The following is a 19,671-nucleotide window of genomic DNA, read 5'->3' as shown; positions in this document are numbered from 1 at the left end:
ATTGTAATACAATAGCTGAATCACTTGTATGTAAAAAAAAAGCGAGGAAACTTGTGTCCTTAACCTCATATGTCTCACACACACACACACACACACACACACACACACACACACACACACACACACACACACACACCCACACACACACACACACACACACACACACACACACACACACACACACACACACACACACACACACTGGCTGGGAGTTTGTGTGTGTGCCCAGGCTGAGTTCCACGGTGTCTCGCTGACCCCACACCACTGAGCCAGCTCACAGTGTCCCGCTCCTCGCAGCAGCGAGCCTTGCAACCTCCCGCCGAGTGTGTGTGTGTGTGTGTCAGGTGTGTGTGAGGAAGTCCGCGGATTGGTCCAAACGTAACGGCTCCGGACGTAACGGCTCCGCGGATTGGTTCTTTTGGACCAATCTGCGGGGCCGTTACGTTATGTCACTATACCCAGGAAGTAAACAATGGAAAAAGAGAAATCTCCAACGAGGCGTTCTGGGGCAGCACAGACAGGTCTTCTCTGTGTTAGAGTTTTACTCGCTACAGGGTGTACTTTGAGGGTTTGTGACTCTGCAGACCGTTTACATGCAGAAAAAGCTACATAACACAAGGGGACGGGTAATAACCAGGAAAGCATGACATGGGACCTTTAAAGTATTTTTTCCTTTAAACGTATTGTAGGCTATGTATAAACAATCAGTGCAGTGAACATTTCCATGCAAGATTCACAGTTTCTATTCAACAAATAAATGCAAGAATTCAAGTGAAAGATTTGTTTTATTTTAAATTTTTCAACACTTTTGGTAAGTCTGCAAATGTAAAAGTCACTCTGTCCAGATGATCTCAATTTAAAAATAAATAGCAAAGCATCAGTCATTCACACACTCATTAAGCAACGCAAATACCATGATAAATAGCATAAATCAAATACTCAACTAATTACATACATGTTCGTTTTTCGGACTTTACAATTGGATCATATTGTCTTTTTAAATATAGTCTTTTTATGTTATGTATACCAGCATGTTTGTGAGAAATAAATAAATCGCTGTCCATCCCAACATGCAAAACTGGATGCTTCTTCAGAACCGTAACTACATTTAAAACATTATTTACATCCAGGAACAGAAAGCAATCACTTTTTGCAGCAATACAGTTTGGCGTTTGGCTTAAATAACATATTACCAAAACTATATTTACTTTATCGTTGCATTAAAAACAACATTATTAATGCACCTGTTGAACTGTGTTACGCACTCAGAAGCCTGAAGCGCAGTGTTCCTGTCACAGAAACTTGAACTTTTGTCCCACTTTTCATACGACTAATAAACACTTTCACTGTGATATCAGTACAAATATTGGCAGCTAGATCTCCAACAGTTTAAAAAGCTGAATGTACCACTTCAAACCATGTGCAGAGTGGAAAAAACAAGATATGATGTTGGATGCAGGGCCCTTTTTATTCCTATCAAAGTTGCTCAGTGGCGCATTAAACCAAAATGTCAAAACATTGCCATTAAACCATTGGCCTATAAAGCATGCACACTTCAGTCTGTTGGTCTCGGCTCAATCAAACAAATGAAAGGGAAGATAACTCTGAATTCAGCATTTAGCGCATTCTACAATCTTAAGGACCCCCTTTAAATAAGAGCTATTGAAGTGTTCATACTGGGTAGTTGATTTAGCTAAGAAATAAATAAAACGCTGGTTTACAGACGTCTCTTTCCCAATGTAAGTCAATGGAAAATAGTCTTTTTGGTCCAAATAGCCGCTTTCACACCAAGTACTTTGCCGTACTTAGTTCCCAGCACTTAGTACCCCCATGGAACTAAGTACAGATCGCGTTCACACCGGAATAAGTTCCCTGAGGGAAGATTACGCAAATGAAGCCGCTGACGTCACTTCTTCTTCTTCTGCTTTGGGTTTACTGGCAGGCCGCAAACAACTTCACGGCGTATACTGCCAACCGAAGTTGCCATAAGTTATTCTCTCTCCGTTGGTGCGCGGGGCTAATGCTAATAATGCTAATGCCAGCAAATACAATGGCGGCTTCACACAACTTGTCAGAGTTTTACGGGGCGTGGTTTGCAATTCGCCCAGCCAATCGAAATTGGTACTTTTTTCTCCCCAGGATAATCCCACCTCTCTAGCAGGCACTAAAAATGGGGGTAAAAGTACCCCGAACTAAATTCTCTTTTTGGTGTGAACGCAAAATTCCAGCCACTAACGGAACTAAACGGGAAAAGTACGGGTAAAAGTACTCCGGTGTGAAAGCGCCTCTTGACGTCACGGACTGACATGGAAGTTGTAGTACCACCGATTGGCCACAACACAATTAAACTCTCTTCCTGGGGGTTTGATGCAAGTCAAATTTCTCCTTTTCCCTTTTGCTGGTGGAGGTCCTTCAGGTATATTTGGTGGATTCTGGCCTGTAGTCATATTTCCTTGCACCTTGCACCATTATATGCTCACTCTTCATGACCTGGGATGTGTCGTTGTGGGTTGGGTGGTACCAGCGGTGATGTTGGGGCCACATGAGGCAAAGTAGGAGTTCTGCATGGAGTACAGACGGTCGATGGGGTTTCCCGCCCGACTCTGCAAGGAGCCGACATCTGGAGCGGCCATGAAACAGTCGCTTAGACTCGTGAGAGAAGTGTCACTGTCAAAGTCATGGAAGATGGAGTCAGTGCCTGGGAAGAGCAGAGGAGACAAAGAGAAGTCAAAGAGATGGATATGAATGTTTTTAATACACTTAGGTTAGGGTTTACTCCATTACTGAGGGAATCTGTAACGAGCAGACAGAAGTTAACACAGCTATACAGTATATTTACATGTATGTGACATGTGCAGATGCAAGTAAAGGTCAGAGTCATTTGTACAAACAGTGCAGCTTTTATACAGTATGGGTCACTTTGAATGGATGACATGATGATCCCTTGATTGTGCAGCCTGATGGCTACAGGCACAAATCATTGTCTGAGGTGCTTAGTGCTGCATTGAGGAAGGAAAGAGAATTCATAGTACATGCAAAAATAAAACGACACACACTCATGCGCAGTCATTACCGTAGGGGTTCATGTGGTCACCAGGCATCTGAGGCGGCGTGAGGCCCTGCTGGAAGGGTTCAGAGTATCTGCTGGGATCCATCCCCAGCTGCTGGGTGAGAGGAAGATGGCCTGAGTACGAGCTAAGCAGACCCTCCATCGACATCCCATCTGTAACACAGGGAGCAGGGTTATAACTCTCAGACGCAGGGGCCACACTACAAAAACTCCAAATCTTGCCAAGTATATTTGTCTAATATCTAGTCAGAATATGTCTTCACACTTGCTATAAGACATAATAACTTCAGAAGTAACAACGCTGTGAGATATAGGGTCTTGTTTATAGACAATGCATCATCTTGTCAAGTCCAAAAATCTTATTTTGAGTCGTATCATATTTATTGGAAAATCACCAACTAACATCAGAACACTTTTGAGCTTTTGAGGCTTATATTGTAACACAACATCTCCTGATTCTGGTCAAATATAGTTCAAAATGAGTTCTCCCAGCTAATTACAAGATGTGATTCGTCTAAATATCCCTTCTTTTTTCAAGAAATCTTACCAAGCTAATTTTCACTTGTTCTATTGGCAGATGTTTTTACTTATTTCAAGTGATTCAACTTGTTTTTGGACCAGCATTTTTTCCAGTGCACATACAGTAGGACATGAACACATCAAGGTTAGTTTATTTGTATAGCACATTTTAAGACACAAAGGCAATTCAAAGTGCTGCACATAATCATTAAAACAAACTAAAACAAACACACAAACAAAAACCTCGTCTTCCTATACTTGTGAGCAGATCAGATCGTGTACTTGAGTCAAAGTAGAAGTACTCAGATCGTGTGTTTGAGTTAAAGTAGAAGTACTCAGATCGTGTACTTGAGTCAAAGTAGAAGTACTCAGATCGTGTGTTTGATTTAAAGTAGAAGTACTCAGATCGTGTACTTGAGTCAAAGTAGAAGTACTCAGATCTTGTACTTGAGTCAAAGTAGAGGTACTCAGATTTTGTACTTGAGTTAAAGTAGAAGTACTCAGATCTTGTACTTGAGTTAAAGTAGAAGTACCAGAGTGTAGGAATATTCTGTTACAAGTAAAAATCCTGCAATCAAAATGTTACTGAAGAAAAAGTACAAAAGTATTAGCGACGCAACGTAACTATAGTTCTGAACACAGACACTAAAACCATGCATTTATGTTCATACTGCTGTACAACAAACGGGTTTTCTTATGAAAGCATATATTGTAAATGGATTGTCTAAACTGACTGACTGGTCTTGGTGATTTTGAAGATGTCATCCAGGAGGTTTCCTCTCAAGCTAACATCAATCTCAAACAACCCCCATGTGCTGGTTTGCTCAGCTCATTTGTTTAACAACAGCAGCTTCCACTGTAATAAAGCCCGCTGCTCTGCCAATATTGACATGCTGGAAGTCCCTGAACAGATAGAGGCAGCGCCTGCCAAAACACTGGGACACTTATCTAAACTGTGTGCAGCTCATATAGCTGAGAGACCACAGTGGCAATAAGCCTCCAGCCATGAGGGTCTGAGCTGCAGAAGGACTCATGTCTGCAGAACTCTTTATAGCATGGGACTCATCGTGAAGCTTGATAAACTGAGCGACTCTACTCCCATAATACATTTAATATTTCAAGCTGCTTCTCCAAATAATGTATTAATTACAGAGTTCTCACTAATCGCTATCATCACAATTATAATGGAAAGATTACATGTTGCAGAGAGACATCACGAGTGCTTTTCACTTTAATAACATCAGAGAAGCAGCTCACACACACACACACACACACACACACACACACACACACACACACACACACACACACACACGATAGTTCCTCACCTTGGCCTACCCTCTGGCTGTTGTGTTGCTCGTTTTGCTGCTGTTGTCTGCGAGCTAACTTCTTCATCTGTGAATACGTAAACACAGAACAAAGCTTGCATTAAGGAGAAACTGACTGAACACATGTGGATGAACTTATTAGTCTCCAACCACTAAATAACATATTCAAAAAGTCGTATTCTGAACAAAAGTCTTAGGTTTGAAAAAAATGGATCCCAATTCGTTGACTGTTTGGAATATAATGGTTATGGCAGTGGTTCCCAACCTATGAGGCCAAATATCATATTTAGACTTTTTTTTACATATAATTGTAAAGCAATACATGATTGTCGCTAAAAGCCTTGTCTCTACATTTCATTAAAATGTAAAAAATAATTGATTAATTCATTTGAATAAAAATTCAAGTTAGTATTAAAGGCATAAAAAGACAGAAATGTATAATTCTTTCTATAGAAATGTTTCTTCTGCTCGTAAAGTGTCCAAACCAGGCTTGTCTGGATAAGCGCATTTTTAAAGCATAGTTATTGTCCATGCCGGTTTCAGTTGGATTATTCGTCACAGTTGCTCCGATCAGATCGGTCTCCTCCATTTTGTAGATTATTTACGACTTTTGAATCCACAAAAACACATCGGCACAATCCGGCTTACTTTGAGCGTGTGTTTTAAACAGTTTAACAGGAGTAATTTGAAATATCATCAAGTGACAAAATTCACATTGAAGCCAAATGTGCACCTGAGATCATTACCGTATACATTATATATAATTTAATGTATACTGTTCGCCGTTTCTCAAACTGGGCCAACTCTCTACTCTTAGGCCCGAGCCACACGAGGACGATAACGGTCATATCCGCTACAGTTCTCTATCATATAGACGGTTCGGCCACACGAGGCCGACATGGAAACGCAGAAAACGTTAACGATAACGGGTCCCTAGGTGGGTAGATCTGCGGACGAAACGCTCTGGGGGGGAAAACGGCTCCGTGTTTACGCCTATACGATCATGTCCTGATAACGTTGAAGCAATAGCCCCGCCTCTCCTGCTCAGAGATCAGCTGCTGGGCTCTCAGAAGAGGGGGAGGAAAAGAGAGGCTCCGGTTTTATTCTTATATTATCATATAGAGTTTTTTATCAATTTGTTTTAAAGCTCAATAAATAACAAAGAAGACCTTTGACCGGCACTTTTCAAATTGTGTCCGGAACATTTAAACGTTAACGGACATGTTGACCGGCGAAAAAAAATCTAACTGAAACTCTGCCGCACGGTCCCCTCGTTCCTTGGAAGAGGCGGAGAGGTGGGTGTTTGTCATCTGCTGGTGGACTACCGGAGAGATCTACAGCAGGAGCAAACGCTTGCCTCAGGGAGGGAGAAAAGACAGAAGGGCAACCATGGCAAACATGCGCGGGAAGTCTTCTTCGCTGCTTTTGTGGCAGGCCCGGCATATGTACTACAGCGTCTGCCTATTGCGTGTGGACGGAAGACTTTTTTGATATCAATTTTGATCCGTTTGTGTTATCGTCCTCGTGTGGCTCCAGCCTTAGAGCTAATGTCTATGTTACTTGTTATTGCCTGGACCTGTATTACAGAGGGTCGTGTTGTCGATTCTTGTTCCGTTTTCTGTGACTATCTGCCTCACCCTCTCAGACTTTGAGTTGCGTGCGCTGCCAAAGAGACGCGCTACCATGGAAACCAAACAATGGTGTAGCTGTATTAAAGTCCGAGTGGAAACAGTCCTGAGTAAATCTGATTTTGTCAGAAATCGGGAGAAATGCGGGAGAAATATGACCCCGGGAGGAAACCGGGAGAGGGCAATGAAATCGGGAGGGTTGGCAAGTATGGTGTACACAGGACAACTCACAAATATCCGATTTCAGTATTTTCTGAGTATTTTGCTGAGTGCAGTTTTTAATCAATGGAGCTTTATGGCAAAGAGGAAGAAGATATACGTTGGTTTAAGTCTGCACATGGTAACTGTGAATAATAAGAAAATATCAAATTGTCCAAGGGTTCAGAGTTTCAAGCAGCTGTGTCATTTCTTATTGCAAGTAAGCAGAAATGGGGCAATGTATATTTTCAGCTGACAGAAGAGACGCTGGAATAGTAAGTTTAACTTTTGATCTGCTTATATGTTGAGCTGTTTCTTTCCTTGCTTAAAATAAATTCCCCTGGCTCTGGGTGGTTGACTTTTTGTGTTAATTATAATAATTGTAAAGCAATGATCATTACAACACAAACCATCTGTATCGAACATTTCAGCAATGATTTTGGGTATATTGGATATATTTTGACTTGAGTAAACAAGCCATGTAATGCTTATAGATTGCTAATGGACTGCAGTGAAAAGCCTGATGGATATTCACACTTAGAGGAGCTTATTCTCCCAAATGCCACCAAGCCGAGCAAATAGCAGATTATGCAAGTTTGATCCACTGAAGCTTAACTGATGTAGAAGTGGTTTAGACAATTAAGCACTTTTGGCCAAAGAAAGGAGAGTGACACTCCATTTTCACATGTGATCTGAATTATGACATCACTTCTGCCTGCTGTGTGAAAGTGTCCGGTATTAAGGAGGCCATGTTGGTGCTTCTCAGGGAAACGATGTGGGAGACCAGGAAATGTTTGCTAGGATCACAATGTGAGAGTTGACGTCTTGTTGTTACTGACCTTTGCTCTCTGGTTCTGGAACCAGACCTGGACCACGCGGACGGTGAGTCCTGTCTCTGCAGCCAGGGTCTCTCTCACCTGAAAGCCCAGCACAGACACACTCATCAGCTTCGTATTCACACTGACAGCATTTCTAGTGTACGGCATATGTCCTAAATGTCTGAAAGGCCTTAATTTGATATAAAGAGGACATATTATGCCCACTTTCAGGTGGGCATAATATGTAAAGAGTCCTCTCCTGCTGATGTTCAGGTGTATATCAGTATGTAGTGTCTCTACTTTAAAGAGTCCTCTCCTGCTGATGTTCAGGTGTATATCAGTATGTATTGTCTCTACTTTAAAGAGTCCTCTCCTGCTGATGTTCAGGTGTATATCAGTATGTAGTGTCTCTACTTTAAAGAGTCCTCTCCTGCTGATGTTCAGGTGTATATCAGTATGTAGTGTCTCTACTTTAAAGAGTCCTCTCCTGCTGATGTTCAGGTGTCTATCAGTATGTAGTGTCTCTACTTTAAAGAGTCCTCTCCTGCTGATGTTCAGGTGTATATCAGTATGTCGTGTCTCTACTTTAAAGAGTCCTCTCCTGCTGATGTTCAGGTGTATATCAGTATGTAGTGTCTCTACTTTAAAGAGTCCTCTCCTGCTGATGTTCAGGTGTATATCAGTATGTATTGTCTCTACTTTAAAGAGTCCTCTCCTGCTGATGTTCAGGTGTATATCAGTATGTAGTGTCTCTACTTTAAAGAGTCCTCTCCTGCTGATGTTCAGGTGTATATCAGTATGTCGTGTCTCTACTTTAAAGAGTCCTCTCCTGCTGATGTTCAGGTGTATATCAGTATGTAGTGTCTTTACTTTAAAGAGTCCTCTCCTGCTGATGTTCAGGTGTATATCAGTATGTAGTGTCTCTACTTTAAAGAGTCCTCTCCAGCTGATGTTCAGGTGTATATCAGTATGTAGTGTCTCTACTTTAAAGAGTCCTCTCCTGCTGATGTTCAGGTGTATATCAGTATTTAGCGTCTCTACTTTAAAGAGTCGTCTCCTGCTGATGTTCAGGTGTATATCAGTATGTAGTGTCTCTACTTTTAAAGAGTCCTCTCCTGCTGATGTTCAGGTGTATATCAGTATGTAGTGTCTCTACTTTAAAGAGTCCTCTCCTGCTGATGTTCAGGTGTATATCAGTATGTAGTGTCTCTACTTTAAAGAGTCCTCTCCTGCTGATGTTCAGGTGTATATCAGTATGTAGCGTCTCTACTTTAAAGAGTCCTCTCCTGCTGATGTTCAGGTGTATATCAGTATGTAGTGTCTCTACTTTAAAGAGTCCTCTCCAGCTGATGTTCAGGTGTATATCAGTATTTAGCGTCTCTACTTTAAAGAGTCGTCTCCTGCTGATGTTCAGGTGTATATCAGTATGTAGTGTCTCTACTTTAAAGAGTCCTCTCCTGCTGATGTTCAGGTGTATATCAGTATTTAGCGTCTCTACTTTAAAGAGTCGTCTCCTGCTGATGTTCAGGTGTATATCAGTATGTAGCGTCTCTACTTTAAAGAGTCCTCTCCTGCTGATGTTCAGGTGTATATCAGTATGTAGTGTCTCTACTTTAAAGAGTCCTCTCCTGCTGATGTTCAGGTGTATATCAGTATGTAGTGTCTCTACTTTAAAGAGTTCTCTCCTGCTGATGTTCAGGTGTATATCAGTATGTAGTGTCTCTACTTTAAAGAGTCGTCTCCTGCTGATGTTCAGGTGTATATCAGTATGTAGTGTCTCTACTTTAAAGAGTCCTCTCCTGCTGATGTTCAGGTGTATATCAGTATGTAGTGTCTCTACTTTAAAGAGTCCTCTCCTGCTGATGTTCAGGTGTATATCAGTATGTAGTGTCTCTACATGTCTCCATTATTTAATGTTCAAAAAGCTCTTTATTTTTCTCATACTGTCTGTGCTACAGCACCTCTTTTCACCCTCTGTCTGAAACCAGAGCCCAGTCTGCTCTGATTGGTTAGCTGGTCGGCTCTGTTGTGATTGGTCAACAGCTTAGAGATGTACCGCCCCTTAGTCTATCACGTACAGTGTGTTGGAACACGAGCGTATAGAGGCGCCGCGTTTGCTATATAGTGATGTCATTATGTTACTGAAGTAAACCAAGTCCAATGGAGGCATTTCGGGCAGGAGTGTGTGGGAGAGAAAAGGGATTGTAGTCTTTACAGACCATTTACATGCACTAAAACCAATATAACACACTCCAGGAATGGGAAATAGCCCCCAAAAAAACATAAAAGGGTCCTTTTTTTCTGCTTGAATTTAGAAAAGTTACTGATTAAGGGGAATAAGTAATCATTCATTCATTAAACTAGCATTTGTTTTGTCAGAAATTACCCAGATATGATGGGTTATAGTACGGCTTGTTATGACAGGAATGATTTGTCAAGATTACATAATGACACTCCTTTCCTTTATAGGTCTATTTAATGTATGAAAAAACACCTATTATAGTTTAAGGATGCTGTTCTTTACCTCAGTAAAATATCTCACTCTGTGTGCTCACCTTCCTGCAGGGTTTGGAGGACACATCGAAGGAGGCTTTGAACGCTCTCCTCTGCACGGTGTTGAGGACGGTGCGTGGACGTTTGGGCCGACGAGGGTCTTTGTCATCTCTGCGTTTCCCTGCTGAACGACACTCTGAGGGTACATTCAGATCCTCATCCTCACTCTTATCTGTCACAGAGATAAGATAAGAAGTACTTTATTGATCATTGAGCATTAAAAGACAAGGCATTGTCCAATACAAATTAAAAGACGAGAAATAAACAAGAAAGTAGAAAATATACATGTTGAGTTACAAATGTACGGTAACAAAATGTAAAGCAAGTTATTATTATTATACATAAGTATGTGAGGCATGGAATATTACATATTAAATTGAATATAAATGTAAAAAAATATAAAAGGAACACAAGAAAATACACAATCACATCTGGTTTCTGCAGATTGTGTCTAAGTTTCACAAAGTAATTCATATGATCTTGGTGTTGCATTGGTTTGTAACCGCCTACGATGTTTCCCCATATGCAGAGATGGCAAAAGTACACACATCCTTTACTCAAGTAGAAGTACAGATACTCGTGTTTAAAAATACTCTGGTAGAAGTACTGACTAAACTTCTTTACTCAAGTCAAAGTAAAGAGGCTTTGAAATGTACTTCAGTAAAAAGTACCCATAACTAGCAGCTGCTTTAAAGAGTACCTGACCTCCCTTTATATTAATAGAACAATAATGTCATTGTTAGCTAATGAATGTTTCCATGCTGAACAACGGCAACATGACAACGTTTCCATTGGTCCCTCTTCTTTAGAGAAGACCAGGAAATGATGGATACATGGATCGTGTTCAAATCAATAGGCACGCAATGACTCTAAAGAATAATGATCACGCATCAAACACACATTCAGACTAAAGGAACCAGCTGTTTGGAAAATGAGAGAAGTAGAAAGTACAAGTATTTGAGTTCAACATGTAAGAAGTAGAAAGTACAGGTATTTGGGTTCAACATTTAAGAAGTAGAAAGTACAGGTATTTGAGTTCAACATGTGAGAAGTAGAAAGTACAGGTATTTGAGTTCAACATGTAAGAAGTAGAAAGTACAGGTATTTGAGTTCAACATGTAAGAAGTAGAAAGTACAGGTATTTGAGTTCAACATGTAAGAAGTAGAAAGTACAGGTATTTGAGTTCAACATGTAAGAAGTAGAAAGTACAGGTATTTGTGTTCAACATGTAAGAAGTAGAAAGTACAGGTATTTGTGTTCAACATGTAAGAAGTAGAAAGTACAGGTATTTGAGTTCAACATGTAAGAAGTAGAAAGTACAGGTATTTGTGTTTAACATGTAAGAAGTAGAAAGTACAGGTATTTGTGTTCAACATGTAAGAAGTAGAAAGTACAGGTATTTGTGTTCAACATGTAAGAAGTAGAAAGTACAGGTATTTGTGTTCAACATGTAAGAAGTAGAAAGTACAGGTATTTGTGTTTAACATGTAAGAAGTAGAAAGTACAGGTATTTGTGTTCAACATGTAAGAAGTAGAAAGTACAGGTATTTGTGTTCAACATGTAAGAAGTAGAAAGTACAGGTATTTGGGTTCAACATGTAAGAAGTAGAAAGTACAGGTATTTGTGTTCAACATGTAAGAAGTAGAAAGTACAGGTATTTGAGTTCAACATGTAAGAAGTAGAAAGTACAGGTATTTGGGTTCAAAATGTAAGAAGTAGAAAGTACAGGTATTTGTGGTAAAAATGTAAGAAGTCAAAGTAAAAAGTCGTCAGAAAAATAAGTAGTGGAGTAAAGTACTGAAACCAGAAAAATGTACTTAAGTTCAGTAACAAAGTATTCGTACCACACTACTTCCCACCTCTGCCCATATGTTACCTGAGTCCGAGGTGTGTGGACTGACTGTAATGAGACGCTCTCTCTCGTAGTCATCTTTGCACAGCAGCTGATTGTCTCTCAGGACAAACTCGTCTCCTTTGCTCAGCTGACGCTCACAGACGCAGCAGCAGAAGCAGCTGAGGTGGAAAACGCTGTCCAGAGCTCGCATCACGAACGCTGAGGGAGAAATGCTCTCCAGACAACCGCTGCACTTACTGGAAAACAATCTGAGGACACACAGGGGAGAGAGGAGGGGGAACAGTCAGAATCAGAAGTCCTTTATATGTCCCACAGCGGGGACATTTACAGTGTTACAGCAAACGTTGAATTAAGTTTTAAAGGTCCCCTATTATACTGTTTTTCATCAATATATAATAGGTCTCTGATATACAAAACATGTCTCTGAAGTGTTTGGCTCCAAACACCAAACAGGTCATTGCAGCATTACCCATAATCCCCTCTGTTTCCAAAATGCTGATTCTCTGTCTGTTACTTTAGATGAAAATAAGGAGCCCCTCTGAGAGAGATTTGGTTACAAAGAACTCAATGGTGCTCTAGGAGGAGATTCAGGTGATAAGGTGGGGGGGGGGGGGGGTTACCTTGGTTGCTGATTGGCTAATGGTTACACAAGACAAAACATCGTTATGACATCATAAAGTGGCCAAAATCTGATCAGCTCATTTTCAGACAGGTTTTTATAGAAATGGATCAGGACAAAAAGAGAGAGAATCTTTGTTCCTGAAACTTTCAGGGTCTCTTTACACAGAGGGGACACATGTTGATGTAGAAGAGACATTGAGAAGAGGGGACACATGTTGATGTAGAAGAGACATGAAGAAGAGGGGACACATGTTGATGTAGAAGAGACATTGAGAAGAGGGGACACATGTTGATGTAGAAGAGACATGAAGAAGAGGGGACACATGTTGATGTAGAAGAGACATGAAGAAGAGGGGACACATGTTGATGAAGAAGAGACATGAAGAAGAGGGGACACATGTTGATGTTGAAAATACATGAAGAAGAGGATTTTGCATAATAGGTGACCTTTAAGACATTTATATCGTGACCATAGCATCGTACAACTGCAGATAATGTTTGTATTGCACATTGCAGCAACAAGAGATGTGTCCCGAAAAGTGTTCAAGAACAACATCATATCATTTCAACTGAACGTGATTGAGTGTGTCACTTACAGTACAACCCTCTTTGCAGACTTACAGGGACCTTAATTAAACAGCAATAACAAATGCAAGTTTAGTCTACGTAACATGCTAAATGCTAACGTGCTCATATCGCATTTTCTGGGGTAGATTCTGCATTCACTGAGGAATGTTACCTACAGAAGGGTGGGTGACAATAATCCCTAATGAGACTGGAGACTGGTTGGAGTGGGACAGACAGGCTGATGGATGGTTTTATTAAGGCTTTACCCCAAGCCTGCATTAATTACATTCATACATTCTTCATTCATAATAGGCTGAGGTTACTGCTGTGTGATTGCCACAGTCTTTTCCCATTAACGCGCCTTGGAACTTCAATACTGGAGGTATAATTTAACATCCAGGAATGATTACCTTGAGATATCAGTGGATTGGTCTTCATCAGAAATGAAACACTTGCAGTGCTGTTTAGGACTTGCAGGAGGTCCTCTGACAGACATTGTATGCATGAATTTGTGTAAATGCTGTAATCTTCACACATCTCAAGCACAAAACAAGACGCCAGGGGAAAGGACGCTAATTTGTACCCTTTTTGAGCTGTCTTTGTGTGTGAAAGACCTTTTAAGCATTGTGATGTGCCTCAAAGATAGACCGCTCCGAACAGCTTCATAAAGAGGCAACGTGTACTCTTTCAAAAGCAGGTGGATGCTGTGAGACTAGGGAATATGACCAAACTAATATCTGTTCCGCTTCCACCATATTCAAGATGCCTTACTTATTTCCCCATTTACCAAAGAAGCCATCAAATGAGTCTCAGCGTGGTCGTAAAAATCTGCTGCATTAAAGCACAATTAGGAGCGCATGGCTATAAGAGCTTATTAAAATTTCACTGGCTCCACAGGTTGAAATCTTGGCAGAGAACAAACCGTCACCACTGCTGTTTTATCCTCTCATTATTCAGTAAGCAGCGCGGTCACACTGAGGGTTGAATCTGGGGAAAGCTAAAGGATGGAGGGAGGAAGGAGGTAGCTTTAAGGCAGGTAGCCTACAGAGGAGGAGGAGGAGGAGGAGGAGGAGGAGGAGGAGGAGGAGGAGGAGGAGGAGGAGGAGGAGGAGGAGGAGGAGGAGGAGGAGGGGTGCAGCTGTCCAAACACTGAATGGGACGACCCTCCTCCATTCAGCTTTTTCTCCTTGCTGCAACTCCCTCTTTTTCATTTACACAATAACACTATAGGCCAGCATTGCAGACAGAGACGTTGTTGTACTGTATAGTTGCTGTTGATGACATTAGAGCATCTGCTTGGACCATGTTAGTGCTAAAAACTGGTCAATGCCGCTGCTGTCATTAGTGTTGCTGCGGCCTGTTCTTCCTCAGATCATAGACTAAGCTAACTGGCACCTTACACTTTGGTTCTGTTGCGCCTTGTCCCAATTTGACAGCTTTTCCCAGTGGAAGAGTTGGCTTTCTTCCTGAAAACCTAGCCTCAGTCCTCCTAGGCGTCACTCCGCCAAAAACCAAGTTAAATGTGAACGATGGGGAAATCAAACAAGGCTCATGCTGATAATAATCCCTCAAGAAGAAGATCAATGTGATCAGAAATGAAGCATCCATCAGCTGTTCTTCTGAAAGCTCTCAAGTTCTTTCCTCTGCTTATAGTTTAATGCCCCGGCCACACGAGGACGAAAACGGTCGTTTGCGTTACTGTTTAGTGTCATATAGACCGTTAGGCCACACGAGGACGACCGAATACGGCACTAAACGACTGCGTAAACGATAACGGGTCCCAAGGTGGATAGAACGGCATACGCAACGCTCTGGGGGCTCCAACGGCTCCGTGTGCGCCCTATACGATCATTTTCTGATAATGATGAGGCAATAGCCCCGCCTCTCCCCACCTCTGCTGCTCACCCCCGCGTCAAAGTAAACTGCACACTGAATTCAGATTATTTATCTTTCTCTCGATATGGACCTAAACGCGAGTGAAGTCTAATCTGACAGGACGGAGACACGCAGCTCTGCTTACCTGCAGCTCCTCCCGCTGTGATGCGGTGGTGAACGGAGTAAAACACACATTTCAAGTCAGATCATCACCCCTAGCTATTTTAATTACCTCTCAAACTACCTTACTAGATATAAATATGTTTATTTTTACTGTTGGCCGGGTCACTTATTACTGGATCAGCTGCTGCATGAAACAGACACTGGCGCTGTCCGAAGAGAGGGAGGAAAAAGAGAGGCTCCGTGTATTTTATTATTATAATATATAGAGTCGTTATTCATTTGTTTTAAAGCTCAATAAATAACAAAGAAGACCTTTGACCGGCACTTTTATAATTTTGTCGGAAGATTTAAACTTTAATACACGTTGACTGGCGAAAAACTCTGCCCGGTTCCCTCGGCCCCCACCGCGGAGAATAAACAGAAGGGTAACCATGACAACCATGCTTCTTCGCTGCTTTTGTGGAGGAAGTTACAGCGCCACGTACAGGCTCCTGCGCTATGTACTGCAGCTTCTCCAGCGGTTGGAGCTAAACGGAGCGGTCTCGTGTGGGCAGACACTATCCGGATGACTATTGCGTGTGGACGGAAGCTTTTTTGCGATTGCGTTTGCGTTAATCCTATGCGTTTAGCCGTTATCGTCCTCGTGTGGCCGGGGCATAAAGTGGACCTATCATGCTAAAAGAAGAGGAGGCGGAGCTAATGCCTGATCAGAATTCTACCGGAGATAAAGTTAAATTCTGCTGTGATAAAACGCCATCCTGTTCTAAACCACATCAAGGATTATTTCTGAAACAGTATGGAGCTCAAATGCTTTTTCTCTTGCAGGTTTATCACAAGGTGAGTTCTTTTTTTTATTTCCTGCTTTTTAAAACACATGTGCTCTCCAGTACAGGTTAGCTCTGAGTGTTAGCGAGGCTTGCTAATGTAAACAAAAACGAGATTACGTCCAAAACACGTCAGGCATTGTTTCTGATAGCAACTTTCTGTGGGTCCGCCGCCAATTATTCCGGGCTGACGTCAGCTCGGATGGAATCTGTATCCGCTCGTTGTACACCCGTTTTTAAAAGATTTGGGTACGGAGGAAAAGAGAGAGGGTTTTATTTTCTGAAAGGTTAGCAACTCCAGATTGTAAACACATGTGCTTTGGATACATTTGAAGTGCTTTAGAGACAGGACAGTATCTGTGAAGTATTTGCAAAGAAACACCTTCAGAATACCAAACAATGTGTTGAAGTCGCCTCAGCACAGCATGAACACCATGCAACGACTGAACCACAGTCCTCTTTATCATTCCGTTCTGATATACGGATACAAAAGCTGGAAAATTAATCAATATTTTAATAGATGTAATATAATGATTGTTACAATACAAATCTGAATAATATCATATTTTGTTAAAAATAATTTCATTTTTGAGCAGTCGCATGTTGTGACGTGTGTGTGTGTGTGTGTGTGTGTGTGACGTATGAGGTTAAGGACACAAGTTTCCTCGCTTTTTTTTTTACATACAAGTGATTCAGCTATTGTATTACAATAAGATATGCGGCGATTTTTAAAACGTCCAATTTCTGGGACGTTTAAGGCGTCTACTTCTGCACTAAGTAGGACACTGGTTAATAATATTGTATCGTGTTCAAGTAACCAAGGGATATAGTAGTTATCAAATAAGTATAAGATGTGCACAGTTATGATAAGTTTTACAGATGTAATGCACTGTTGTTGGGGGAGAGACGGCGCACCTTCCATATAAGTGTGTGTGTACGGCGGGCATAAGGCGTGCATGACGGGACGAGTTGTGTTCGTATGTGGAAAAGTCATACTCAGTGCGATGAACGCTGGTTTTATTGATACTGTATCCGTAGCACCCCACGCAATAGTTGGGACTGTGTACTGACGTCAGTAAAAAAGGTTTGCCCCCCCCCCAAGTGCACATGTCAAACTCCGCCTATGGTCTCTGGGTTGTGCATTTGGGTTCATCAGTTTGTGTCGAGGTCCTGACAGATAAAATGAGATAAGATAAAATGAGATATTATTAATCCCTGTTGGGAAATTCAGTAGTTTAACAGCAACAGGGTGAGATTGAAAAACAGGACATCACAGATACACACAGATTAGAGATGAATACAATTCAAGATAAAATCAAAGATACAAATACAATTATATAGCTACAGTTAAAGAGCAACTTGCATTTTTTTTAATTACTAGATTTATGGTTAACCTTGCCTGAAAATTACAATTAAAAAAAGTTAATGCAGGATTATATATGTTTCACGAGACATAAGGGCAGGAATTCAGAGGGAAAGGAGCCGTTTTGAGCTCTGCTACTAAAAACTGCTTTTTTTTTTAACGTCAAACGCGGCATATGACATTATTATGGCGTTGTGCGAGGTGCATCCACCTCCCTGCAGCACACACTCTCCACAGCTGAGGCCTATTAAACAAAACGTTTATCAGGAAACCGTATTACATCTCTCTCCCCCCCTTCGCTCCTCTCTCTCCCCTCCGGTACACAGCACCGTAAGACGTAGTGTGGAGTTGCATTAGGTAACGCGAGATACGGCTGATACTTTACTTTTGTAACTTTAAAATAAGAAATGAATTAAAATGAACATATATACATATTTGGGTCACAAGAAGTTAACTGTATTGGACACCAGAAGGCAGGTGTAAGAGGTGAAGACTCAAGGACACCTGGCCCTGAGGCAGACCTGAAGGAAGAGGGACATACAAAGGTTCTCTCCAAACATAAAGGAGTGGAGGTCCTTTGTTTCCGTCCTGCATGCCAGTAGACTTTAAGTGCATTTGCAAAGGAGCATCTTGACACTTAAAGTCCACATTTGAGTGTTTTCAGTGTAGAGTTGTGCAGCCTTCAATGTGAGCGAAGGTTTGTTCCAGCAGACGATTCTTAGAGTCCTTCGCACTTCATTTCACGAGGACCTGGACCACCAGTGCTATAGAGGAGGCCCCCTTTCTGGAGGAGCCTCCTTGACCCCCTGGCCCTGTGCCCTATGATTTCACTCTGCTCCAGAGGCTTAACACGCATAAAGAGGTGCAGGATTACAGAGGATAAGAGGAGTGGAGAAAGGATGAAGCCGTCAAAACAGACTGTGTGTGTTCCTTCACTGTTCCCTTGTTTGCTCCCCCTCCTCAGGGAGCGGGGTGACCTAAAGGAGGAGGCTGGTGGGTGGCGGGAGGCTTCGGGTGGCAGCTTGTTGGAGTTTTAATTAGTAGGCGGTATCAAAAGATGATTGTGAATGAGGCAGGGGGAAATAAAAGCAGGATTCAAAGAGTGGGGATGTGATGTTTGCACAGCCAAAGCTCAAGAAGTCAGAGCAAGGCCTCGGGTTCTCTGGAGACTCACATCAACATGTTTGTTAGCGGGGGAATCGTCTCAGAAATCAATGAGACGCAGTCTTTCATTCTGGAGGTTCACTATACACTCAGGCAGAGAGGGAAGTACTCAGATCCTGTACTCAAGTAAAAGTACTCAGATCCTGTACTCAAGTAAAAGTAGAAGTACTCAGATCTTGTACTTGAGTAAAAGTAGAAGTACTCAGATCCTGTACTTGAGTAAAAGTAGAAGTACTCAGATCCTGTACTTGAGTAAAAGTAGAAGTACTCAGATCTTGTACTTGAGTAAAAGTAGAAGTACTCAGGTCTTGTACTTGAGTAAAAGTAGAAGTACTCAGGTCTTGTACTTGAGTAGAAGTACTAAGATCCTATACTTGAGTAAAAGTATAAGTACTCAGGTCTTGTACTTGAGTAAAGTATAAGTACTCAGATCTTGTACTTGAGTAAAAGTAGAAGTACTCAGATCTTGTACTTGAGTAAAAGTAGAAGTACTCAGATCTTGTACTTGAGTAAAAGTAGAAGTACTCAGATCGTGTACTTGAGTAAAAGTACAAGTACTCAGATCTTGTACTTGAGTAAAAGTAGAAGTACTCAGATCGTGTACTTGAGTAAAAGTACAAGTACTCAGATCGTGTACTTGAGTAAAAGTAGAAGTACTCAGATCTTGTACTCGAGTAAAAGTAGAAGTACTCAGATCCTGTACTCAAGTAAAAGTAGAAGTACTCAGATCCTGTACTCAAGTAAAAGTATAAGTACTCAGATCTTGTACTCAAGTAAAAGTATAAGTACTCAGATTGTGTACTCAAGTCAAAGTAGAAGTACTCAGATCTTGTACTTGAGTAAAAGTATAAGTACTCAGATCTTGTACTTGAGTAAAAGTAGAAGTACCAGAGTGTAGGAGTACTCTGTTACAGTAAAAGTAGAAAAGAATTCTCATCAAAATATAGTGAAAGTAGCGACAGTGAAAGTAGTCATTGTGCAGATTGGTCCATTTCAGAATAATATATATGATATGTTTTATAATGATTGATCATGAAAGTGTTCTCAAAGCTGGTGAAGGTGCAGCTAGTTTGAATGGCTTTGTAAACTGCAGGGTATAACACACTACAGTATAGTAACTCTAAAAAGCACAATAGGGCCCCTTTACAAATGTAAACCACTTT

The 19,671-nt window shown here is 41.3% G+C and overlaps 1 protein-coding gene across 1 annotated transcript in view; it reads right to left on the bottom strand.

Annotated features, from left to right (window-relative positions):
• Window positions 1–2,163: 2,163 nt before the first annotated feature.
• LOC117537497 (LIM homeobox transcription factor 1-beta-like) overlaps window positions 2,164–19,671 on the bottom strand; it is a gene marked incomplete at its 5' end in the record, with an annotated part of 43,407 nt that continues 25,899 nt past the window's right edge. The window contains 6 exon segments of the mRNA XM_034202733.1: window positions 2,164–2,698; window positions 3,074–3,223; window positions 4,918–4,984; window positions 7,583–7,660; window positions 10,117–10,286; window positions 11,993–12,219. Of these exon segments, the coding sequence (XP_034058624.1) occupies window positions 2,484–2,698; window positions 3,074–3,223; window positions 4,918–4,984; window positions 7,583–7,660; window positions 10,117–10,286; window positions 11,993–12,219 (907 nt within the window). The 3' untranslated portion in view covers window positions 2,164–2,483.

This window comes from Gymnodraco acuticeps, unplaced genomic scaffold (genome assembly GCF_902827175.1).
Source record: "Gymnodraco acuticeps unplaced genomic scaffold, fGymAcu1.1, whole genome shotgun sequence".
Taxonomy (NCBI): Eukaryota; Metazoa; Chordata; class Actinopteri; order Perciformes; family Bathydraconidae; genus Gymnodraco; species Gymnodraco acuticeps.
This window is presented reverse-complemented; position numbering and strand designations above follow the sequence as displayed.